This window comes from Rhinatrema bivittatum, chromosome 9, assembly GCF_901001135.1.
Source record: "Rhinatrema bivittatum chromosome 9, aRhiBiv1.1, whole genome shotgun sequence".
Lineage (NCBI taxonomy): Eukaryota > Metazoa > Chordata > Amphibia > Gymnophiona > Rhinatrematidae > Rhinatrema > Rhinatrema bivittatum.
The window spans coordinates 175,783,185-175,809,583 of record NC_042623.1 but is presented as its reverse complement, the minus strand read 5'-3'; the positions used below and the strand labels follow the sequence as shown (position 1 = coordinate 175,809,583).

Genomic DNA, 26,399 nt, shown 5'->3' with positions numbered 1-26,399 from the left:
GGAGAAATTACTTAACCTGATAATTTCGTTTTCCTTAGTGTAGACAGACAGACTCAGCATCCCGCCCATGGCTGCCCAAGAACGGTTCCAAGGATTCACCTGTGGAATGGATATAGAGTCCAAGAATTTACAGGTAAGCTGCTATCCAGTCCCTAGATCAGGCATCTATAATCTTAGTGGGGCTCAGTGATTATGTTTGGTTGAGTACAGTTATGGTTATCCATTTTTAATCATATTTTTAATCGTTTTTTTCGATAGTATGTCCACAGTGGCTTTTGAGGAGAATAGTGAAGGGCTGAGGTCACTGCAGGGGTGTATCTAGGGTGACATCAGCTTTGAAACCTGACTCCGTCTCCATCTGCTGGCAGGGGAGCATAACCTCATTGGTCCATCTGTCTACACTAAGGAAAACAAAATTATCAAGTAAGTAATTTCTCCGTTATGAGCCTTTTGGGGCAGAGAATTGCCTATTGAACTTCATTTGTTACTCGCTTTGAGCTCATTTTGGGAAGTCATTTTTGGTAATTTAATCTTTTGTCCGACCTGCAGTTGCATCAGCCCCAATTTAGAGCTGAAATAACTGCTTAATGGAACATAAATTTAAAAACTATGGGCCTGATTTACTAAGCCTGTTTTCCCATAGAGACAGAATGGGGATACTAGAGGTTTTCTTTTTTTTTTTTTTCTTGTGAATATTGAAATGCTGCTTGAAGTTGGCTGCCTCAAACTAGGGAAAACGTTTTCTGAAAGAATGTGCCATTTGTCTGTGGCGAGGTAGTAGCTGTCGGAGCATCATGACTATTCTTGTTATCTCTGTGAAGGTATAGCAAACGAAGCGAAAAAGCTTTATGGAGTACAGTTCCATCCCGAAGTTGGCCTGACGGAGAATGGGAAAGTAATGTTGAAGAATTTCCTCTATGACGTGGCGGGGTGCAGTGGTACGTTCACGGTTGAAAATCGAGAAGTGGAGTGCATTCGAGAGATCAAAGAGAAAGTGGGCTCCTCTAAGGTTTTGGTAAGATTTATTCTCTTTGTTAGCTTTGCTGATTGTAGCAAGGTGGAAAGGAAGGATTCCAATCATGGCACATGGACGTGATCATTCTCCAGGGCCTGCAGCATGCGAGTTGTAATTGAACCACGATAAGACCTCTGCATTTGTACAGCAATACTTCCTGGTTAAATAGGGTCGTTGGATTTAGCTGTCAAGGAGATGAGGTACAAATCAATGTCTCGTTTTAGACCGAATATCATGCGACATCACAAGTATCCAGGGCTGCCAAATTCCCAAATGGTGGGCCTCAGGTGGCTTTCTAGTGTGCCGTGAGATGAAGCAACAAAATGATCAATCAACTGGAACTTCAAAACTGCAAAGCATAATAGGGAGTTCCCTGTACGTACCAGGATCAGTCCAGACTCCTGGGGTTTTGCCCCCCCTCTAGCAGATGGAGACAGAAGTTTATAAACAAAAAACTCCGCCTACATATAGGCTGGTGCCACCTACAGTCTGGCAGTATTCTTCTGTCTCCTAGCAGGTGGAGAGGGTGCAAAACCTACAGTCTGTGTTAGGCCTACGTTGGTTAGGTGGTTTTTTTGTAAAAAAAAAAAAAAAAAAAAAGGTAGGAAAGGTTGTTTTGTTTTTCTAGTGGGAAGGGACCGCAGAGGCTTGCCTGCTGGTCCCAATCCCCGCCTCCCAGGGGAAGTTAGGGTCCTGAGGGGACTGTTCCCCCTGGTAGAGGCAGCCGAGGAGTGGGAGAGCCCCACGTACCGGCTCCACAGGGCTGGGGGTGATACCGGGGGTCCCGGCTCACTCCCCCCAGCAGGCTCCGGATACGAGGTAAGCAGTTAAAAAAAAAAAAAAAAAAAAAAAAAATTTTGTTTATCATTTATTTTGTCTGCTGTGTGTGTGCTGTGTGTGCTTGTGCTTGCTTGCTCGCGGTGGCTGGGACCCGCCGATCAGGGGAGAATCTTGATTTTTGTTTTTTCTTCTCTCTCTGCCTCCGTTCGCCTCCGTTTCGCCGCGGCAGTTTGAAGATGCCTCGGCAGGCATCGTGCAGGGCCTGCGGGTCCGCGGCAGGGAGGCTGTCGCGCGACAGCCTCTGTTCCGCGTGCGTGGGCGGCGGAGAAGGAGGGTCGGCGGTGACTTCGGCGTCTCGGCGGGGTAGGCAGGACCGCGAGGTAGCAGCGTTCCCGGAGCGGACGGCGGCGAGTTCGTCAGGGACGGCGGCCATTTTGCCAGCGTTTTCGGCGGGAACGGCGGCCATTTTTGCAGCGCGGGCAGCACAGGTTAGCGCGGGCCGGCAGACCAGCGTTCAGGTGCGGGACCCACCGCGTTTGTCCCCCCAGAGGGTGTCTGGAGGCGAAGAAGGGCCGTTAGGGTCCAGGTCTCCTGCGGATGATTCCCCCGAGGATGGGGAAGAGGAGGAGGGGTCATCGGACTCCTCCTTTAACTCGCGGTTCGTGTTACTGATGCATAAGGCGTTTAAAGCTCGCCGCCTGGCTCGGAAGAGAGGTCCGGGGGTCCCGGCTTCTGAGAGCGGAGCGCCAGCGGTCAAGGCTCCAAAATCCAGTACGGGGGGAGGGGGGCTGTCTAGGCCCCGGCCCAGGCCAAGGCCTCTTCGTTCCAGGGGGGCGGAGGGGCCTTCGCTCTCCTCGTCAGAGTCAGAGGCGCTGGCGGATCCGGAGGAGGATCTTGACTGCCCATCCCAGCCCCCGAGGGGGGTTGAGGGGGATGAAGAGCTGGAGCCTAAGGATGCAGGGACTCTGCACGCTGCGGATGGGGACGATCCGAAGGTAGTTCGGTTGTTCCATAGGGATGAGCTAGGGCCCCTCATCCCGGAAATCCTGGGGGAACTGGGAATCCCACTTCCCCAGGTAGAATCTCGTCTGGGTCAGACGGATCCGGTTGTCTTGGGCCTCAGGGGTCCCTCGTCGGCGTTTCCACTACATTTCTCGGCATCGGATTTGATGTTAAAGGAGTGGGATACTCCGGATTTGGGACTCAAGGTAGCTAAGGCTATGGACTCAAGGTAGCTAAGGCTATGGATAAATTATATCCACTGCCGGAGGACGTTTTGGAACTTTTGCGCCTGCCAAAACTTGATTCGGCGGTGGCGGCGGTTACCAAAAAGACCACCATCCCGGTAACGGGTGGTACGGCTCTCAAAGATATACAGGATAGGAAGTTAGAGGTTCAACTGAAGCGTATCTTTGAGGTCTCGGCGTTGGGTATCCGGGCCGCGGTTTGTAGTAATTTTTCGTTGCGAGCCGGTTTACGCTGGGCACAGCAGCTGTTGGCGAATGAGTCTCTATCGACGGAGGAGTCGAGACAGGCGAGTCGTTTGGAGGCGGTCATCGCGTATAGTGCGGACGCTTTTTATGATCTTCTGCGCACTTCGGCACGGACCATGGTTTCTGCAGTAGCGGCGCGACGACTATTGTGGCTTCGCCATTGGGCGGCGGATGGTACCTCCAAGGCTAGGTTAGACTCTCTTCCCTTTAAGGGGAAGTTGCTCTTTGGTAAGGAGTTGGAGGATATCCTAGAATCCTTGGGGGAGAATAAAGCGCACCGTTTACCGGAGGATAGATACCGCTTCCGGGGTGCTCCAGCCGCTCGGTCGCGTTTTCGTGGGGGCCGTAGAACTCGTGCGGCGAGAGGATCGAACTCTTCGTTCCGTCACGGTGCGGCCCGCCAACAATCGTACTCGCAGTCCTTTCGTGGGCGTCGCTTCGGCCGTCCGGGTGCCGGTCAGGCGGTACAGGGCATTAAGCCAGCACAATGAAGTGAGGCCGGTCCGTTCCTCGGTTCCTCCGGTTGGCGGCAGGTTAAGCCGGTTTTACGAGGAATGGACCAAGATTACGTCGGATCAGTGGGTCCTAGAGGTGATAAAACACGGCTACGCGTTAGATTTTTCGCGCCGTCCGGCTCCGGCTTTTCTGGTGTCCCCTTGCGGGTTTTCAGAAAGGCGCCGGGCGGTGCGGGAGACTCTGGCGCGGTTGCGCGACCTCGGGGCCGTCGTTCCGGTTCCGTCCGGCGAACTCCGACAGGGCCGGTATTCATTTATTTCGTGGTACCCAAGAAGGAGGGGACGTTTCGTCCCATCCTCGACTTGAAGAGTGTCAACAAGTGTCTAAGGGTTCCGCGTTTTCGAATGGAAACTTTGCGGTCCGTGATCGCGTCGGTCAGAAAAGGAGAGTTTATGGCCTCTCTGGACCTCACAGAGGCGTACCTGCACATTGGGATTCGACGGGAGCACCAACGGTTTCTCCGTTTTGCGGTACTGGGACAACATTACCAGTTTCAAGCGTTGCCATTTGGCCTCGCAACGGCTCCGCGCACGTTCACCAAGATTATGGTGGTGGTGGCGGCGAGACTCCGCCAGGAGGGGCTGTTGGTGCATCCATACTTGGACGATTGGCTGATTCGGGCCAAGTCAAGGACTCTTTGTCAGCTGGCGATTCAGCGGGTGCTGCACCTGTTACGCTCACTGGGCTGGGTGGTCAACCTGGCCAAGAGTCATCTGGTGCCGTCGCAATCCCTGGAGTATTTGGGGGCGGTGTTCAACACGTGTCAAGGCACGGTGGCCCTAACGCAAGAGCGTATCCTCAAGCTACAGAGACAAATTTGCAGGTTGTTGAACAAACCGGTCCCAGTGGTCTGGGACTATCTGCAGGTCTTGGGCTCTATGAACTCCACGCTAGAGTTAGTTCCATGGGCGTTTGCGCATATGCGTCCCTTGCAGTCCGCGTTGCTCTCCCGTTGGAGCCCGGTTTCGGAGGAATTTTTCCTCAGCCTGCCGTTGACCCAGGAAGCCAGAGACAGCTTGCCATGGTGGCTCTGCCAGGAAAACTTGAGTTGCGGGGTTTCGTTGGAAACTCCGTCGTGGACGGTGGTTACCACGGATGCCAGTCTGCTCGGTTGGGGAGCAGTCTGTCTCGGTCGAGCGGTTCAGGGAACATGGTCGGCTCGGGAGGCGTCGTGGTCCATCAATCGGTTGGAAACTCGAGCGGTGCGATTAGCTCTGGTGAAGTTCCTCCCGCTTCTCCGCGGGCGTTCCGTCAGGATTCTGTCGGACAATGCGACCACGGTGGCTTATATCAATCGTCAGGGGGGAACCCGGAGTCAGCCGGTAGCGGCAGAAGCTCGGTCGTTGATGATATGGGCGGAGGCCCATCTGAGCAGTATCGCGGCTTCCCACATAGCCGGGGTGGAAAATGTCCAGGCGGATTTTCTCAGTCGGCATTGGTTGGATCCCGGGGAGTGGGAGCTCGCGGAGGCCGCCTTCAGGCTCATTTGCGATCGGTGGGGCACACCAGCGGTGGACCTGATGGCCACATTCCGCAAGGCAAAGGCTCCTCGATTTTTCTCTCGTCGCCGGGAGACGTTGGCGGAAGGAGTGGATGCACTGGTAGTTCCGTGGCCGAGGGATGTGTTACTTTACGTGTTTCCTCCGTGGCCGCTTATCGGACGGGTGATGCGTCGCATAGAGCAGCATCCGGCGGAGGTGATCGTGGTGGCTCCAGAATGGCCAAGAAGGCCCTGGTTCGCGGATCTGGTAAATCTAGCGGTCGAGGGGCCACTTCGTTTTCCGTTTCTGCCGGATCTCCTCCATCAAGGGCCCGTTTGTTTCGACCTGGTGCATCGCTTTTGTCTAGCGGCATGGCTTTTGAGAGGCAGCGGTTGAGCTCCAAAGGATACGCGCCTTCCGTGGTGTCCACGCTGTTGCATTCCCGAAAGAAGTCTACGTCTCTGGCGTACGTGCGCGTGTGGCGACTGTTTGAGACTTGGTGTGTGCATCGCGGCACAGCGCCTACCCGGACGACTATTCCGGATATTCTGCTGTTCCTCCAGGAGGGGCTGGCTAAGGGCCTGTCCTGTAGTACTTTGCGGGTGCAAGTGGCAGCGCTAGGATCTTTTCGGGGGAGAGTGCACGGAGTTTCGGTGGCGCAGCATCCGGATGTGGTGCGTTTCCTTCGAGGGGCAAAACAGTTACGCCCTCCGTTTCGTCCTCCGTGTCCGTCTTGGAATTTGAATGTGGTTCTTAAAGCGCTGTGTAAGGCACCGTTTGAGCCTCTGCGACACGTCACTCTTAAGGACTTGACGCTCAAGGTGGTATTTCTGGTAGCTATGGCATCGGCGCGGCGGATTTCTGAGCTACAGGCTCTGTCGTGTCGAGAGCCTTTTCTGAGAATTTCGGATTCGGGAGTCTCCTTGCGTACTGTGCCGTCTTTCCTACCAAAAGTGGTTTCGTCCTTTCACGTCAATCAGACGGTGGAGTTGCCATCGTTCGGTCAGGGACAGTCTTCGGATCCCTTAGCTAGGGACCTCCGGAAGCTGGATGTTCGGCGCGTCTTGTTACACTATTTGGAGACTACTAATGTGTTCAGGGTCTCCGATCATCTGTTCGTCCTCCATGGGGGTCCCCGGCGAGGTAAAGCGGCTTCCAAGACTACAATTGCTCGTTGGTTGAAGGAAACCATTCGCTCAGCGTATCTGTTGGCGGGGAAGCCGTTGCCGGTGGGTCTGAAAGCCCACTCGACTCGCGCCCAGGCGGCATCCTGGGCGGAATGCCAACATATTCCTACAGAGGAGATCTGTAGGGCGGCCACTTGGAAGTCAGTCCATACTTTTGCCCGGCACTATCGTTTGGATGTGAAGGCGCCAGGGCCGTCGGGATTTGGAGAAGGGGTGCTTAGAGCAGGCCTCTCCGGCTCCCACCCTCAGTAAGGGAAGCTCTGGTACATCCCAGGAGTCTGGACTGATCCTGGTACGTACAGGGAAAAGAAAATTAGGTTCTTACCTTTCGCTAATTTTCGTTCCTGTAGTACCGAGGATCAGTCCAGAGTCCCGCCCAGTATTGCGATTGCTTGCCGGGAGAGGATGTGTGGTCTGTGTGCTGTTTTTTGCTGAAATATGTTTGTTTCTTGGTTACCTCGAGTTCGGTACCCAGTTGGGTGGAGTTAAGCGTCAGTTTGGCTTCGTTTGGAGGTAATCTTCAGTGTTCTTTGGGTTATTGTTGCGGGTTATCCTGCTACTTTGACATTCAGTAATACTGCCAGACTGTAGGTGGCACCAGCCTATATGTAGGCGGAGTTTTTTGTTTATAAACTTCTGTCTCCATCTGCTAGAGGGGGGGCAAAACCCCAGGAGTCTGGACTGATCCTCGGTACTACAGGAACGAAAATTAGCGAAAGGTAAGAACCTAATTTTCTTTTAGCAATATGCCAGTGATTTATAAATAAGCAAGTGGCAAGCAACCACAAGAAACATGAGGAACCATTGATTGGTGACCATAAAGTAAAAAAAAGTGTGTGTGTGTGTCTATAAATATAGGCTTTAGAGTCTGTGAGGCCCTATTATTCAAAGCAGTTTGCTTCATGTACATTTATTCCCTTTAAAGTTTATAGAAGTATCCCATTCTGTGTGTGATTTTTATATATCTATATAAAATATACAATAAAAGAACCAACAAACTTAAAAACAGCAATCATACTGCAGATAGCTGCTCCATAGCCATCAATCAAGTTTTTAACTGCCTCTAAAATTTCATCGGATCTTTTTCCTTTCTTAACCTCTGCTGGTAACTCATTCCAAACCCTTTTTATTTAGTTAGTGGCCAACACTCCCTGGTTCCTCGGTGATTTTAAATATGTATCGCCACATTTACACCAGAGAACCCTTGGAACATAGCACATTTTTGGTTTGGGCCTAGGAGTTCCCTTTGCGGTGGGTCTGTCCCTGCTGGCTTTGTTGGTAAAACTCCAACCTATTCTCTCTCTCCGCAGGTCCTGCTAAGTGGTGGTGTGGACTCAACAGTGTGCACAGCTCTGCTGAACAAAGCACTGAATCAAGAGCAGGTGATAGCGGTGCACATAGATAACGGCTTCATGCGAAAGCGGGAGAGCCAGTCTGTAGAGGAGGCCCTCAGAAAACTTGGCATTCAAGTGAAAGGTACCGCAGTATCTTGGTTGATGTTAGCCTGATGGTGACAAAAGTAATATTGTGCCCTGAGGGGAGAATGAATCCAGATTTCCTAAGTTAAGTCAGATGCATTTGTTTATACAGCTTTTTTCAAAGTAACTAAACCTTTTTGTAATGCTGACTTTTAGCGTGGCTTTCTGCAAGTCACTTTATCAGCCTGTTCCTCTAGTACCCAGTTGAAAAAAAAAAAGGTATTTAATTTAATCTTTTTTTCTAGGTGAACAAATGAAATAAATATAAGTCGCTGTGGGCTGGCAAGGGGTAGGAGACAATCTGAAAAATGTTATGCTTCTTTTTGGATTGTTTGTGGTTTTGTTTTGTTTTTTCCAAGTTCACATATCTGATTTCATAATGACTAAAGTTAAATCTTTTGTGCAGTGGTAAATGCAGCGCATTCTTTTTACAATGGAACAACCACTCTGCCGATCTCAGATGAAGACAGAACTCCACGGAAAAGAATCAGCAAGACTTTAAACATGACTACAAATCCAGAGGAGAAAAGGAAAATTATTGGAGACACTTTTGTGAAGGTACGTTTTTTTTTTAGTATTGATAATGCTTGTGTTTATGGAAGGATTTGTGATTGTTTTCAAAAGCAGTTTATCCCTCCCGGTTTACATTTTCATTTGGAGCAAGCTGTGGAGGCCTAGTAATGCGTGTAGATAGTTGAACCCATTTGGTTTTTGGTTTTTTTTTATACTGGCCTTTTGAGTTGAGCGCTATTGCTCTTTCAGCACCAATCAAGTCTTTAGCAGCTTTGTTATTACAGTTGAATGAGATCATCATTATTATTATAGGAGATCTTAACATCCATGAGAATGAGCAACCGCAGGTTTTACCTGGATGGTCTCCTAGTAGTTCTTTTATCACTGGAGTTCTTCCAGGTTGTTGACGTTCCCCTCTCACCAAGCAGAGAACACTCTAGACTTGCTGTGTGTGCCCAGTAGCTGTCTGGTAGAAAATTAGTTAAACAAGTGAACTGATTAATGCTAATCATTTGGTTACACAATTTGCCATGAATACTGACCATCCAGATTTGTGGCCATACCTCCTAGACTCTCTAAAGGTGTCGTTGATGCAGCTTGGTTTGAGGGTGCTTTATTAAGATGAGTTAAAATGGTATCATGTTATCCTTCGTGCTGCTAAAGGTTTTTTCTATACAACAAAATTAGAATGCTCTGAATCAGCCTCACAAATTATTTACAATAACCAAAGGATATGATATGATAGGCAGATTCTTGCCCAGTTTTGATACATTGAAATTTTTTTTAAAACTAAGATTACGTCATTTCAGTCGTATGATTTAGTCATTGACAGACCTTGCTAGAGTGAGTTTCACATGGTTACATCCACTGATATCCCAGGGCTTTTATCTTTTCTCTTAAGTCTTAAACATGCCCTCTGCACTCTTGCCTGTTTAAGGTTAATTGATGTTTAAAACACATTTTTGCAGATCCTTTATCTTTTACAGTTAATGTATCATTATTGGAGTGAAGACAATGAGAATCGGACGATCAGAAGAAGCCCTTTATTGCATTGGGGCATTGCAATAAAGGGCTTCTTCTGATCGTCCGATTCTCATTGTCTTTACTGTATCACAGCCAACTGGATCGGCTTCCGATTTGCTTTTGGGTCCATTCATTATTGGAGTGTGCAATTCCACCTTCATTGAAAAAAGCCATAGGATGTCCGGTATTAAAAATAAATAAACCAAACAGCACTTGTTCAACTGACCTTGTGTATTATCGCCCAATTTCAAATCTCCCTTCCCTGAGTAAGTTTCTCTGTAATACGTGATGATCCATTTATTGGCTTTTCTCAATGACCACTATATTCTTGATCTCCACCAGCATGCGTTTAGACCCAACCATGGGACGCTATCGATATCATTAATCGACTCTTTACTTGGATGGTTATTCTGTTAATGGATGCATCTTCAGCTTTCAGCACTATTTGCCTGCTGATTTGTGACAATCTATAGGGTCCGATGGTATTGTGTACTAGTGATTTAGATCTTTTCAGACTGATTGGTCGCAGCAGGTGTGAACAGAGACTTGTTATTCCCATCCTCATGTTATCACTTCTGGCTTACCATGAGGACTGATGCTATTTGCTGCACTGTTTAATATCTACCTATATCCTCTTGGGCAGATTCTTTCCTCTTTTCTGTGTAAGTTTAAAAAAAAAAAAATTCTGTTCAGTTGACATTCAGTTCTTCTTCTTCTCTGTTGCCCATTCTTTTTAGACTAAGCAACCTGTGTGCTTAGATGCACACTAACAGGCTTATCCTGAACCTGGGTATGAACAAGATTTTATGGGTTAGCCGCAAGCTGGCTTCCTCCCTGATGTCCAAGGATTACAGATTGGAGGCCATTGTTTTCCATTTCTGACAGATGTATTGAGGTCTTGGAATAATTCTTCATTCAATGCTCAGTTGCAAGCCCTATCTCAGGGGCTTCTTAAAATCCATATTCTACAAGCTGCGACTCCTCAGGCATCTCAGGTACATTCTCCCAGCTGCTGATTTTTGACGTGTTGTACTATGCTTCTCTGTTTATTAGTATAGTGCACTCTTTTTGGATTTGCCAAAATATTAGCTGCAAATCTTACAGACTGTTCAAAATTCGGTTGCCCACTTCCTTACAGATAACCTTCAATTATGGGGGATCTTTGAGGAAACTTATTAAACTCCATTGGCTATCTGTAACAATGCAGATTCAGTTTAAATCATTGTTGTTTTTGATAACTGTTCTGTATATTTTTAGTATCTTTGTCATATGTTGTGTTTTGTTATATGCATTTTCTTTCTACTTTTCTTTGTAATGTGCAGTGGAATATTCAGTTTTAAATAGTACATAAGTATATAAGATTTGCCATATTGGGTTAGACTAAAGGTCCATCAAGCCCAGTATCCTGTTTCCTACAGTGGCCAATCCAGGTCACAAGCACCTGGCAGGATCCCAAAGATTAGATAAATTCCAAGCTGCTTATCCCAAGGATAAGAAGTGGATTTCTCCAAGTCCACCTTATTAATGGTTTATGGACTTTTCCTCCAGGAACTTGTCCAAATGTTTTTTAAATGCGGCTATCTTTCACCATATCCTCTGGCAGTGAATTCCGGATCTTAATTATTCGTTGAGTAAAAAAAAATATTTTCTCTTATTAGTTTTAAATGTATGACCTAGTAACTTCATTGTGTGTCCCCTAGTCTTTGTACTCTTTGAAAGAGTACAAATGAACTAACGTTTACGTGTTCCACTCCAAGCTGAAGAGTCCTAACCTCTTTAGCCTTTCTTCATAGGGGAATTGTTCCATCCCTTTTATCATTTTGGTCACCATTCTCTGTACTTTTTCTAATTCTGCTGTATCTTTTTTGAGATCTCATGACCAGAACTGCACACAATACTCAAGATGAGGGCGCACCATGGAGCTAAACGGAGGATTGATATTTTCTGTTTTATTCTCCATTCCTTTCCTAATAATCCCTAGCATTCTATTTGCTTTCTTGGCTGCTACCTCATACTGAGCAGAGGATTACAACATATTATCAATGATGATGTTTAGGAGTCACCATTCAGGAAAAGAATCTAATGTGGAACCTTGTCCTATGTAGCTATAATTTGGGTTACTCTTCCCGAAGTTCATCACTTTGCACTTGTCCACATTAAATTTAATTTGCCATTTGCATGCCCAGTTTCCCAGTTTTGAAAGGTCCTCTTGTAATTTCTCACAATCATCTTATGATTTAACAACTTAGAAAAATTTTGTCTCATTGGTAAATTTGATCCCCTCACTCGTTGTTCCCATTTCCAGGTCATTTATAAATATATTAAAAGCAGTGGGCCCCATATCAGATCCCTGGGGCACTCCACTATTCACCTTTTGGCATTGGGGAATTTTACCATTTAGCCCTATTCTCTATTTTCTATCTTTTAACAAGTTTCCAATCCACAATAGGATTCTGTCCTCTAACCTATGACTTTTTAATTTAATTTATTCCTGGGGAATTCTGCACACACAATTTTAAAATTCTGCACATAAAAATTTAAAATTTATACTTTTCCTTGCATGTAGTTGGATGGATTCAGAAGCAATGGGTTATGCTCCCCTGCCAGCAGATGGAGACTGAGTCAGATTTCAAAGCTGACATCACCCTACATACACCTCTGCAGTGACCTCAGCTCTTCAGTATTTCCCTGTCTCCAGCAGATGGTGGATGTACCTCTCCCTATGGGGATTGCCGTACTTTTTGGAAGGAGAAATTCTACATTTAAACTGGAGAAAAAATTGAGCCCTGACCTCCACCATTGATACCTAAAGGTCATTCCCCAGGTTGAGAATTCCTGAGGTGATTTCCGAACTCCTTCAGAGGTGAGCCTTGGTCTGGTAGCTGGTTCTTGGTGTGGACTTCGTTGCATAAGCAGCTGAAAGGCAGCAGGTGCAGGAAGCCGAGGGCGGCAGTGACGACCAAAGCCCTCTTCCCCCCCCCCCCACAGCCAGAGACTGTCTCTGTATTCAGCCGGTAAGCACTGAGCCCAGGTAAGTGTAAAAAAAAAAAAAAGAGTGAGAGAAGATTTACCTCCCGATTCGGAGGGGTTTCAGTAAGACTTCCTCCAGTCTCCTAGCTCGGTGTGCCGTATAGACATTGTTCAGGATCCCCTTGAGGTGATGGGACGTAGGCTTCCCAGTGGGTTGAGTGGCCCCCCGGTGGACTAGGCTCTGCTTTAGGCTTAGTCGGCACACTGCGTGGTAGGGCGCGGCGGTGCCATCTTGCGCGCATCTTTGAGTGCCGTATTATCCTCCATAGAACATTGGTATGCACAGTACAATGGTTCTGCGCACATAAACACACAACCTACTAAGCGCAGAATACATATAAAGCCAGGCGCATGGGCTGTGCATGCGCCTTGCCGCGTCCCCCCTAGGCACCCAAAATCTGTGCGCATAAAATTTTAAGCGCAAACCGAAAGAACACACAGTTACTGCTGCCAATGGCTCCGGCAGGCAAGAAACATAAGCGCCTTTTTCTCTGTGCTGCTTATCATATTAGGGCTTCACAGTCTGACCTGAATTCCAACTTATTTCAGCATTGTGAGGAAGCCCAGGGAGAGTGGCTTCTTCGGATGTTGCTAAGCCCGGCTCCTCCTATTCAGAGGATGGATTAGACATAGCCTTAACTGGAAGTACCCCGGATCTGAGTATCCCCGGGACTGGGTCATCCATGGGAGAGGAAAATTCAGTGGCACCTACCTCCGTACTTCCTGGGCTAGGCATGGACCCCAGCTGTCTTCTCTTGGGTGAAATTTTTCCTGGGCCTTCAAGCCTTCGTTCAGGCGCAGTCTGCTACCTCACTTGCCCCTGTCCAGACAGAACCTCATCTGATAAGCCCTCCCTCTCCCAGTCCTATTAGCAGACCTAGAGGCATGCCTTGCCTCATCAAGGATATCCCTGGCAGGGACCTAGACAGTATGTACAAAGAGGAGGATACAGATTCCTTGGACGATGGGGAAATTCCCCCTGGTTTAGAACTGTATCTGACCATGTTATGGTTTTTCCATAGAGACGAATTGCCGGCCCTGGTTTCCCAGACTCTGAAGATGCTGGGAGTTCCTGGGGTGGACTCTATGATGGAACCAAAGAAGAATCCCATTCTGATTTCCCTATGGAAAGCCTCTTTACTACTTTCCAATACTGGAAGCCATCCAGGAGTTGATTGGCCTGGAATGAGATGCCCCAGAAGCAAGTTTTTAAAGGGAACGAGCATTAGAAGCTCTATACCCACTGGATCCGGCAGTGAGAGAGCATTTGCATTTCCCTAAAGTGGATGCGCTGGTCTGTGCCATCTCTAAGAGAACAACTATCTCAGTGGAGGGAGGAGCAGCCTTAAAGGTTGCGCATGATAGACAGATGGAGTCCATCCTTAAACAGGCCTTTGATGCAGTAGCAATGACCTTACAAATTGTTTCTTGTTGTGCCCTGGTGGCTCGCTCGTGCCTACTCTTCTTTCAGGAGGTGGATGACTCGGGTTAATTCCTGAGAAGCTATGGGGCCCGCTGTTGCCTTTTTAGCTCACGCAGACTCTGACCTAGTCCATACCTTGGCCAGAGGAGTGGCCTCAGTGATAGCGGCCAGAAGACAGCTATGGCTACGAAATTGGCCAGCAGACACAACCTCCAAGGCAAATCTTACAAAGATGCCCTTTAAAGAATCACTACTTTTTGGAAGCAAATTGGAAAAGTTGGCCAGTAAATGGGGTAAAGATAAGAGAAAGCAGTTACAGTGCCCCTCACCTATGAGGGGTCGATCCAGGGGCTCCCAACACTTTCGGCCCTACAGAAACTCGACATTTCAGAGGTCTCGGTCCTCATTACTTTTGGAGTCGACAGCCCAAGAGAGGGGCAGGTCAACCTGAACTCCCCAATGAAGTTTTGCCGACCCATCCATAGAACGAGGAGAATGGGGGTCGACTATCCCTCTTCTACCAGCGGTGGGTTGAGATCATGCTGAACAAATGGGTACTGGATATCAGTCGAGAAGGATATGCACTGGAGTTTCTCAGCACTCCTCAGGACATATTCATGATGTCTCCTTGCCACTCCCAGCACAAGAAGCAGGCAGTGGAGTCTACCTAGATAAGGCTCCTCAGTTTGAGGGCTGTTACCCTGGTACCTACTCCCCAGGAAAATATGGGGTGTTATTCCATCATACCCAAGAAGAAGGGTTTATTTTGGCCCATCCTGGATCTCAAGAGCATCAGTAGGCATCTGCAGGTAATTCACTTCCACATGGAAACTCTTCGTTCTGTCATAATGGCCGTACACCCACATTTCTCCAACTCTTTCAACATCTCCACTGGTTACCAATATCATATCGAATCAAATACAAAATTCTCACCATAATTCACAATCTACTCTACAATCCATCATCAATATGGTTCTGCACTATGCTAAGGATCTATAAACCTACTCGCCAACTTCGATCTATAGACAAATGCATTCTTGAGGTTCAGACAATAAAAATTGCAAGACTTGTCATAACCCGCAAATGAGCTTTTTCAATCGCCGGCCCAACTCTTTGGAATTCCCTGCCAGAAAAGATCAGACTTATATCAAACACTAAAGAATCTAAAAAATCTTTAAAAAGTCATCTTTGTTCTGACGCTTACAATATCGCTTAACGTTTAATCACCCCATCTATTAATTTATTAATGAAATGTTTTATGTTCAAATAGTTGTCCTTTAATATTGTATTATTTTATATTTTATCTTGTATCTACTTTTGTCATATTATTTTTAGTTTAATTCATTATGTGTGTATCATTGTGAACCGCCTAGATGGATTGTTACTAATTTTATTAGCGGTATATAAAAACTTTTTTATAAATAAATAAACATCCCTGAAGTTTTCGGAGGCCTGCCTTCATATCCCAATCCATCAAAACCACCAGCATTTCCTATGCTTTGCAGTATTGGGCCACCATTATCAGTTCCGGACGTTGCCCTTTGGCCTGGCAACCACCCCCAGAACATTCTCCAAAATTATGGTGGTCGTAGCAGCGGCACTGAGGAAAGAAGGGATCCTGGTGCACTCTTACTTAGAAGACTGGCTGATCTGGGCAAAGTTGTTGGAAGAGAGCCTCCAGGTGACCAGCTGAGTCAGGTCCCTGCTTCAGGAACTCGGTTGGATCGTGAACATGGACAAGAGCAGTCTCAAGCCCTCCCAGTCCTTAGAGTACCTGGGAGTCCGGTTCGACACCAAGCAGGACAAGATCTCCCTCCCTCCCTCGAGGATAAGGAAACTGATGAGCCAACTGCGTCTGTTGACAAACACAATGCGCCCCAGGGTGTGGAGCTATTTCCAGATCCTCTGCCTTATGGCATCAACCCTGAAGGTAGTACCGTGTGCGAGGGCACACATGTGGCCACTCCAACGCTCCCTGCTGTCAAATTGGAACCCACTGTTTCAAGACTACTCGATTCGCCTCCACCTACCGATGGAAGTATGTTCTCGGCTCCAGTGGTGTCTACAGGAAGTACATCTAAGGAAGGATGTAAGCCTGCCCCCACCGAACTGGCTAGTCCTCACGATGGACGCGAGCCTCTGAGGGAGGGGAGCCCATTATCAGGAATTGAAACCCAGGAGCGATGGACCAAAGAAGAGGCATGCTGGAATATTAACCACCTGGAAGCCCGAGCTGTCAGATTAGTGTATTTGCAATTCAGCCACAGGCTCCAGGGGCAAGCAGTCCACGTGATGTCAGACAACGCAACAACGGTAGCTTGCATCAACCGCCTGGGAGGAACCAAAAGCCATGAAGTGTCTCTGGAGATAGACCCCCTTATGGAATGGACAGAGTTAAATCTACAAGGAATCTTGGCCTCCCACATCGTGGGAAAAAATATCATCAGAGCAGACTTTCTCAGCAGGGAGAATCTAGATCGCTGGGGCCTCCCATCTATTACTGGCCACATTTCACAAGCGAAGGTCCTCCGATTCTTTAGTCACAGAAGAGCTCAGTGCTACAAAGGATCGACGCCTTTGTACAGACCTGGCCAGAGGAGGACTTACTGTATGTTTTCCCTCCGTGGCCTCTGCTGGGCAAGGTCATTCGCAAGATTGAACTCCACAGAGGATTAGTCCTTCTGGTGGCCCTGGATTGGCCCAGATGCCCGTGATATGCAGACATGTGGAGGTTTTTCTTGGAGAGCCCCCCTTTGCCTCCCCCCGCACAGGGACCTTCTCCAACAAAGTCCGATTCTTCATGGGGACCCAACTCAGTTCTGTCTTACGGTCTGACTATTGAGAGGGCTCGCCTGTTGAAGCGTGGATATTTGGTGGCTGTAATCGTCACCTTGCTCTGCGTGCAGAAGTTCTCAAGGGTCCCTGGCGTACGGGCGGATCTGGAGAATATTTGAGGCCTGGTGCGAGGAACGCGGGGTGCCCCCGCAAACGATGAAGATCTCCATGATTCTGGAATTCTTACCGTACAGCCTGAACAAAGGGTTGTCCCTCAACTCCTTGAAGGTCCAGATGGTGGCTCTCTCCTGTTTCAGAGGCAAGGTGAACAGAGCCCACCTGTCGACACATCCGGACTTGAACCGTTTCGTAAAAGGAGTTAAACACCTCTGACTACCCTTAAAGTGGCCAGTCCCCCTATGGAACCTCAATCTAGCAGGGCCTTCCTTTTGGCCACTGCGCACTCTGTCTCCTCGCCTGTTAACACTGAAGACTGTATTCTTGGTGGCAATATGCTCAACTCGTCACATCTCTGAACTACAGGCGCTGTCATGTCGGGAGCCGTTCCTTTGGTGACTCCAGGAACAATGCAGCTTTGTACCGTCCCTTCCTTCTTGCCAAAGGTAGTCTTGGAGTTTCACCTGAACCAGTCCATTTCCTTACAGTCCCTAGAGAGACGCAAGGACTCGGAAGGCTACTGCCTCCTACACCACTTAAACATCAGTAGGCTGTTAGTACGGTATCTAGAATAGAACCGACGCACAAGACGGACCGCTTGTTCCTTCTTCACAGTGGAAGGAAACAAGGCGAAGGAGCTTCGCGAGCTACCATAGCTTGCTGGGTCAAGGAAGTGATCACAGGACCTTAGGTAGAGGCAGGAAAGCCTTTACCCCTTCAGGTTAAAGCGCATTCCACTAGGGCCCAGGCAGTATCCTGGGCGGAAGCTAAGGTACTGTCTCCCGTCGACATCTGCCAAGCACGACGTGGTCTTCCTTGCACACCTTCTCCAGGTTCTATTGCCTGGATGTCCAAGCCTGAGAAGATGCAGCCTTTGCGAGGGTGGTGCTAACCAGACCATGGGCAGCCTCCCGCCACGTTCGGCAATAGCTTTTGTACATCCCATTGGTCCTTTGTCCATCTGGCTACACGCTAGGAAATGGAGAAATTACCTGATAATTTCGTTTTCCTTAGTGTAGACAGATGGACTCAGCATTCCGCCTATGGCTGCCCATGAATAGTGCCAAGGAATCGCACATGAATCTTGATCACCCTATCCCTAAATCTGGGCATCTATAATATTGCTGGGATTCCATGCTTATGTTTGGTTGAGTACAGTTATGGTCACCAGTTTTAATCAAGTTCTTTAAAAAGTTATTACATTGTATTCAAGTTTTTCAATAGTATGTCCACAGTGGCTTTTGAAGAGAATACTGAAGGGCTGAGGTCACTTCAGGGGTGTATCTAAGGTGATGTCAGCTTTGAAACCTGACTCCATCTCCATTTGCTAGCAGGGGAGCACATAACCCAATGGTCCTGAGTCTACACTAAGGAAAACAAAATTATCAGGTAAGTAATTTCTCCAATTTTGTGTAGGAGGGGAATTCTGCACAAATTCTGGGCTCTGCAGAACCGCAGAATTTCCCCAAAAATATAATTTACTAAGAAGTCGCTCATGAGGGTCTTTGCCAAATGCTTTCTGGAAATCCAAATACACTATATCAACTGGCTCACCTTTATCCACATATTTGTTTATGCCCTCAAAAAGCTAAATGCTGTACCAAAATGTTATTTTTTTTTTAATGTGTTCGTCTAGTCATTGTTTGTCATTTGACAGTGATCTTTATTAACTTGCAGGAATTGTGTGAACTGGCACTGTTTGTATGCAGATCATTGTATTGCCACTTTAAGTCATATTTTAAAGACTTATCCAAAGGGAAAGGTGAAATAATGGTTCTCTTTATTACTTAGTGTTTTAAAGAATCTTTAAACATGGGTTTTTATTATTTTTCCTTGGGTCCTAGATTGCAAATGAAGTAATTGGAGAGATGAACCTGAAACCTGAAGATGTGTTTCTTGCACAAGGAACTCTAAGACCGGATTTAATTGAAAGTGCTTCTCTCATCACAAGTGTCAAAGCTGAAGTCATTAAAACCCATCATAATGACACAGAACTCATCAGAAAACTGAGAGAAGAGGTAAGCTGTCATCCTTTATTTGGGGGCGAGGCAGATGCAGGATCTTGTAGAGAAAGTGATTGGCATAAGAGCTAAAGCACATTTTTAAAAGCAAAGGTAAGGAGGCTGTGATGTATATGCCCCAAGATTTTATTTGGGGGCGAGGCAGACGCAGGATCTTGTAGAGAAAGTGATTGGCACAAGATCTAAAGCACATTTTTAAAAGCAACAGTAAGGAGGCTGTGATGTATATGCCCCAAGATTTTCTTTTGTTTTACCTAAGATGATTCCTTCTGCTCCTTTGGGCTTCTAGCTGCATCAGAATAGGTCTCCGTTGTATTATGTCACCACAAGCCTTCATTTACAATGATTTGAGGATTTTTTTTTTCCCCCCTTATTTCTGTGTTTTCCACCCCCTCCCCAACTCAACCCAGCCATCACAGCAACAGGCCTTGGCCAGGGGTCCCAAGACATTGTCTCTCTCCAGAATCCGTCTGACGTGCACCTTAAGTCTAGCCAGTAGGTATCATCACTGAGTGACGGCTGAGACTTTCTCTCCCTAGGAGCTATGGATTCTGCCTGCACAGTATCCCCAGCCATCCTGAGGAGGAGAAGCTGTGCCTGGGACTTAAACCCAGTTCCTGTTCATATCCAGATCAGATCAGACAAGTGGGTTTTGCATCCCTACCAGCAGATGGAAGCAGAAAACAAAACATTGAGGCACTGCTGCATATCCGAGAGCGCCACCTGCAGACCCCCAGTAATTCTCTGTCTCCAGCAGATGGGAGAGGTGCAATCCTGCAGTCTCTTTGTTTTAAAGAAAAGAAAAAGTAATAGGAGAAGAACACATCATTTGCTTCAGTACTCCCTGAGGTGTTAGGTATCTTTGTGGACCATCCCTCAGGTGGAGCCGGGTAAGCGGTGTTGCATCCATCGGTCACAGATGGCTGCGACCGCTCTGCCTCACCTCTCTTCTATCATTCTCCTCCTCCCTTGGAAGGATGGCTGCCTCTGCTGCTGGTTGCCGAAACCCCCTGCGTCTCAGAGACGGCATGGGCGTCCCCGTTCACCATGCTTCTTCCTGAGGCCTCCTAGGGCATGTGCACGCCCGCTGCCTACGCTTTTGAATACATCATGGCGGGAACTTCAGGGGCGTCCCCACCACATGATGTCAGTACCTCCGGGTATTTAAATCACAGCTCCGCTCCACTACAACGAGTTAGCAAGGACTTTGGTTTTGCTACTCTGACCGCTTCTAAGCTGCTTGCTTGGATTCCTCACTACCCTCCGGGGTATCTCGCTCCTTCAGAAGCTCTGGGTACCCGCTCCTCGGGGGCCTCTCGCTTCCACCTGCCCTTCAGGGTTCTACTGCCTAACCTTAAGGACACCCGCTCCTCGGGGGTCCTGCTGCTTTCTTTCTGGAACCCTCGGCGCTCCTAGGTACTCGCTCCTCGAGGGCCTATTCTACCCAGGGTATCCTGCACCTCGGACCACGGGTCCTTCTCTCCATGCTTCTACCAAAGGAAGTTTATCAGCACTGCAACGTTGTGAGTATCTCTACACTCCAGCTCTTCCTATTCCACCCTTCAGGTTCACAGCCTATCCCGTGCTGCGGAACACTACCTGACCTTTGCTACATCTGGGTGAGACCGTCTACTACAGAGACTGTCTGAGCTTACTGCGATACCACTGGACTACAGTACTGCCTATTCCTTGGGCAAGATTCAACCTTATCTACAGCAGTATAATAAAGCTTTCTTTCCTCAGTGTCTGCTTACTAAGAGTCTAGCCAATCGTTGTGGTTTCCCACGGGACCCCTCCCCATGGGAGGAGTCATCGCCACCTCAACAAGCGGGGGATTGGCTATCCCTGTCTGGCTTTAGTCTGCTTCTTCCAGAGGGACTGATAGCCAGAGGACTGGCTACCTCTTTCCTCCAAGGTCTACTACTTCAGCCATCTTCCTTCTGGCAGGGAAGTATATCTGTTTCTTGTTTAGTTAATTAAGTTCTTTAAAAAAAAAAAAAAAAAAAAAAGAGAGAGAGAAGAAACAGGAGCTTCAGTCAGGACAGCTCGATGGCAGGGGTTGGTTTTAGTCAGTGGGAGCTGTCTGAGATGGAAGGAGGGAGAAGCTGAAGTGCCATGGATGCTGGGGGATCCAGGGTTCTTACAGGCAAGATTCTCAGGCGCATTTGCTTCCCCGCGCGTGCGAGGTCAGGCCTGTGCTGGCACGTGGCTTTGTGAGCAGACTACGTGGCGGGCTATTTACTAGTGCCAGAGCAGCGTTTTTTTTGCTTGCTAGGCCGCTGCTTTTCTGGGGGTCCCGAGGATGCTGGCAGGCTATGTTCTCTGGATGCTCTGAAGTATGTCTTCTGGCCCCGCTATTTTATCTACTTTTAGTTTCACTAGCTCCTCACAAATAGTCTTCTGAAAATTGTTTGAGGTTTACCTCGCGTCCAATTCTTTTTTTTTTTTTTTTTTTAATTTATACATTTTTATTGGCTTTTACACGATTAAAACATTGTATATCCTCTGTCATAGTACAAAAGAATATAGTTATTATAATCCTTACCAGAACAAAGCTTACCTCGCATCCAATTCTGTGTGTCCATTTTTTGTGGTCCTACTCCTGGCCCTCCCTCAGTGAACATAGAAAAGAAATATTTGTTAAGCAATTCCACTTTTTCCTCGTCAGCCTTTACATATTCCTCCCCTTCACATCTGAGTCTCACAATGCCACTTTTGCACTTCCTCTTGTTACTAACATTTAAAAAAAAAGTCTCTCCATCCCTCCCCACCCCACCGTTTTACCATATTTGCTATTTTTTCTTCCATTTGCCATTTTTGCTCTCCTGATTACTTTCCCAGCTTCTGCTTTTTCAGATATTGTCACCTGTCTTCCTCTTTCTGCAATCTCTTGAAATGTTTTGAATGCTAGCCTTTTCTTTCCTCATAGCTGTATACAGTGTTGTGTTGGCGGTGATGAAAATAACATCATTGAGGTCCATAATTCAGACGCAGTCCGGCTAGCAGAGTGAGCCAGATAAACGTATCCAGCTAACTTTGGAGGTATATTCAATAGTGAAACCGCACTACTGAATATAGCCAGGAAACTGTAGCTTCCTAAGTTTAGGACAGCTCTTTGGCCATACCAGGCCTAGCTGGCTAAGTTATTCGGCCTACACTGAACATCAAAGTTAGCCGGCTAACTCCTCCCAGTTCCTCCCCCTGGAACACCGGCTGAATTCCTCCCCCTGGAACACCGGCTGAATTCTAGCATTTAGCCACATAAGTGCCCAAATATTCATTGAGCCGGTTAAATGCTTTTGAACATGGATCTCATTTTATTGGTTACAAATGACCTGATTTGCCTTTTGATTGTACCCGTAATTAGTTAACTGCTTGTTGATGAGTGATACTGATTACTGTATGCAGGGTAAAGTGATCGAGCCTCTAAAAGATTTCCACAAAGATGAAGTGAGAGAACTAGGACGAGAACTCGGCCTCCCTGAAGAGCTGGTTGCGAGGCATCCGTTCCCAGGTACCGTCCAGCATGAGGGGGTCAATTTGTGTTTGTAACAGGCACAGTAAAGTTCTTAATACAAAATAATTTAAGCTGCCATGCTGGGATGTGTTCCAAGCCGCCCTACAAAGAAATGTGTACTTTTTTTTTTTCCCTTTGCTTGTACAGCTCAGCAAGTGACAAAGCAGAAAAACCGAAGGATGTAATTGATATCACTGTATTTATACCTTCATCTTGTTTTGGGTTTTTTTTTTTGTTTTTTTTTAGATTCCTTCGGCAAAACTTCCATTATGCAGAAATGTCCTATCAGAAGCGCGGTAGAAAATAAAATATTAAAGCAAGCTCTGTATTGTTTATATATATATATAATTCAAAACGAAAATTGTTTTACATAAAGCAAGCAGTAATTTCAGACATTGGCCTTTGAGTGAGGCTGCTGTGAATTTTTATATCCTATAAACCACTTCAGTACTGTGTATAGCTAAAATATTTGTAAGTTTTAATATGGGTTGGTTTTTACTTATTAACATCCTATCCAGATCAGTGTCTCCTGCGGTTTCTGCAGTGTTTAGGACTGTAGCGCCAATCTAAGTGACTCCATGTTCCTGAGTCCTTAGGATCATCACTCTGATAAGAAAGGGCCTTGTACTGGGAATAGGCAGTACAAAATTGTTAGTAAAACTCATCTATAATTCACAACATTCACAGAAATGTTATGCGATATGAAATGTTAATGGGGCAATTTCATTAACGTGCAATTTTTCATTGTTGTGTAACCAGTTCATGGAGTGTTTGGCATCACCTGTGGTGGTCAGTTTTCTTAAGATGTGAAGATATTCAGCACAACACAGTGGTTTATTGCTGGAATAAACAGAACTCTTTATTTGACCGAGGTGTGCTGCATAGTTACATTAATTAGTGCTGTGTATGTCTGGGAGCACTATAGAAATGATAAGCAGTAGTAGTAGCAGCAGATGTGAGCCAGCTTTGCAACCCAGAAGTTAGCAATCTGTGCTGTTAAGCCAGTGATCTGGGTTCTGTGAAGAAGTAACTCATGCCCTGCGTGAGGAAGAAACAGACCCCAGCATTCAGGAGTGGGACAGAGCAGTATTAGGCTGCATATTGCCCTCTCAGCTGCTGTGGTGGAAGTCACAGCCGTGTTTGGCCTGTATATGAGAGGGGAAATAAGAGTGAGAAAATAAAAAAAAAAAAAATGCTGTAGACTGTGCAAGACCGCATGCTAATGAGAAAACAAGATGGCATGGTCTCCCAGGGAAGAGAACTTTGAAATAAACGTAGTGTATTTATTGTATATTGTGTGTAGTGTTTTGATTTTTTTTTGTTTTAGCTAATTTATGTAATTTTAGTTTTATATTTATTTATAATTAATTGCTGAGATTTTATTGAATATGTGGTATATCAAATTGGAATAAAGTAAACTAGACAAGGAAAAAAACTTGTCTCCCTAGAAGAGTGTCCAGTGAAACAGTGGTCACATGGTTTGCTATGAGACTGATGGCATGAGAATTTCCCTGGGAATGCTATGCTCTGGAACTGTACCAAGAGTCCTAAAAATAGCTGCTGCTGCCTGTTACGAAGCTCTTCCTTTGTCTATCTGTCCTGGTCAATTTGCGGTGGTGGGGAAGCAGCCACTACCTGAGGACTGTAATTGCCTGTGTGCGTTGTGTTCAGCAAAAGTAACATGTATGCAGTCCAGCTAAGACATACTTGAGTTTTTAAGGGTTGATATCACACTTTTATTAATCAGACCAGCTACCATGGAGTGAGAGCTATTTTGTGTACCAGTAATGTCACTGTGGCACTTAGGTCTAAGGCTGTTGGAATAGAAGCACCGTCCTTGCTTTTTTCACTCCCTTTATATGACAGAAGTGATAAGTGCAAAGATGAAAAGAGGTGGGGGAGAAGGAGGAGGAGAGAGGTTGGTATGAACTGTTTTTTTCCCGGAGAGGATGTGGTTTAAGCGGTAGATAATGTTTAATAATATTCAAAGACAGGGCTGCTTATTATGAATGTGGTACATCGCCCTAATAACTAAGTTTGCGCTCTCCCTCTGGACCAGTTCTGGCAGAAAGCAGATAGGGGTTCGATTTGCACTGTTGTACCATAGCATTCCTTAACGCACAATCTTGGTTTCCCGTCGATAGCAGGGATGAATTAGCCATGCTGACCTGGGATCTGTCAATCAGGTCCGGGAGGCGGAGCTTGATAAAGCAGAGGATAGATTTTTGTTCCCTCTGCGGCTGCGCGTGGGTTCCCGCGCAGGAAGTACAGATTCTCCTCAGTCTGTTCTTTCCGCGCGCGGGATCGCACGCGGAGCCAACACTCTCCTCAGAATGTCAAAATCGGGCTTCAAGCGCTGCCGCTGTGGTAAGGTGATGTCGGTCACGGATGGCCATGACCGGTGTTACCGATGCCTCGGTGGTAGCCATGATGTCCCGAACTGCGAATTCTGCTCCAAAATGTCTCCCAGAGCCAAACGACAGCGAGCGTATCGCTTACAGGAACTTCTAAGTACCTCAGACCCCTCTGAGGTACACTCTTCACCGGGCCCGGTGAAAAAGTTGAAGTATTCCGCTCCAAGGACGGCGTCGTCGGACACCACACGCCCCAGTGACAAGAAGGTAGGAAAACAGGGCTCTGTTTTCCCCAAAAAACACGGAGCGCCCAGTATTTCGAGCAGAGACTCGAAGTGTGGCCTATCGCCAAACAAGCGCGCAGACATGGCGCACAAAGAAGGACATAAGACGGCGCCGGAAACTCCACGGAGTGAGTCGCAGAAGATGGCGCCGAGTCCGAGGGCGCGGACACTCACGGCGCCGAAAATATGTCATGAGGCGGCGCCGAGTGCAACGGCGCCAACCTCCAAACACCATACGGCGCCGAGATCAGGCCACCAGGCCAAGATGAAATCGGCCCACCATAGAGCTCCGAAGCAGACGGCGCCGAAGACATCTACTTACTCGGCGCGGAGGAAATCCGACCACGCGCCATCTCTTTCGGCGCCGTCTAAGACGCCAGCGCCGACAAGGGCGCAGGAGATATCGGAGCCGTCAACGGTGCAGGAATCACTGGCAACCATACCAGCACAAGAGAGGTCGGCGCCGACAACGGCACGGGAACCAGGCTCCAGGGCTGCTTCACCAGGAACATCAGCTCCACAGAAGGTACCAATGCCATCGGCCTCACACAAGACAGGAGTACATAAGAAAAGAACCTCCGAGTTGGGGCCACAACCACGTCCAAAGAAGCGACCACTCCCTGCCTCACCTGACTCTTCCTACAAAAGTGATAGAGCATCAGGGAAGAACGGAACAGGCCTAGAGGGACGGTTTGTCACAGAACATACGGACAAACGTCCGGAAAGGTACTCCCTCTCAAAACTTCATAGGGAGCATTCCCACAAGCGTAGTAAGAAATCGCCTTCCAGAGAATCTAGGGCCTACAAGAGACAGTCTTCACATGACTCAAATACCTCAAAAACGAGACATGCTACGCAGGGACGAGAAGCGCACCATCGACGCAGACAGGACAGGGCGGTCAGCCCGTCCACCTCCAGATCATCCAAACGATCCAGGTCACGGAGATCACATTCCCCTATTTATGTGACTTCCTCTCAGGCATCTTCTCCATCCAAGACCTCCAGCACACCAGACGGTGCGACTAGACCTAGTACAAGCCACCATAGACCAGAGATGACAAAAGCCACCAAAGATGCGTTCTGGCAACTATCCCAATCCTTGGCGGGATTTTATAGCACATTGGAATCCTCATTCAAGTTGGGGAAGGATTCCAGGAATACACAACCGGAAGCGGAGGACACACCCCCATTGCCTGACAGAGATGATACACCAACCTCGCCTGATCGGGATACTCCTCAACCCTCTCCACATCATTGGACCTCACCAGAACACTTCCAATCACCGACTGAATCCCCCACTTCATCCACGGGGTATCCCTCGGATGTTCCAGA

General features: G+C 47.4%; 1 protein-coding gene across 1 annotated transcript in view; it reads left to right on the top strand.

The window, feature by feature from the left end:
- GMPS (guanine monophosphate synthase) overlaps positions 1–26,399 on the top strand; it is a 130,569-nt gene that overhangs the window by 15,730 nt on the left and 88,440 nt on the right. The window contains exons 6-10 of the mRNA XM_029615875.1: positions 822–1,015; positions 7,783–7,948; positions 8,357–8,508; positions 18,736–18,909; positions 22,321–22,426. Of these exons, the coding sequence (XP_029471735.1) occupies positions 822–1,015; positions 7,783–7,948; positions 8,357–8,508; positions 18,736–18,909; positions 22,321–22,426 (792 nt within the window). The remainder of the gene's footprint in view (positions 1–821; positions 1,016–7,782; positions 7,949–8,356; positions 8,509–18,735; positions 18,910–22,320; positions 22,427–26,399) is intronic.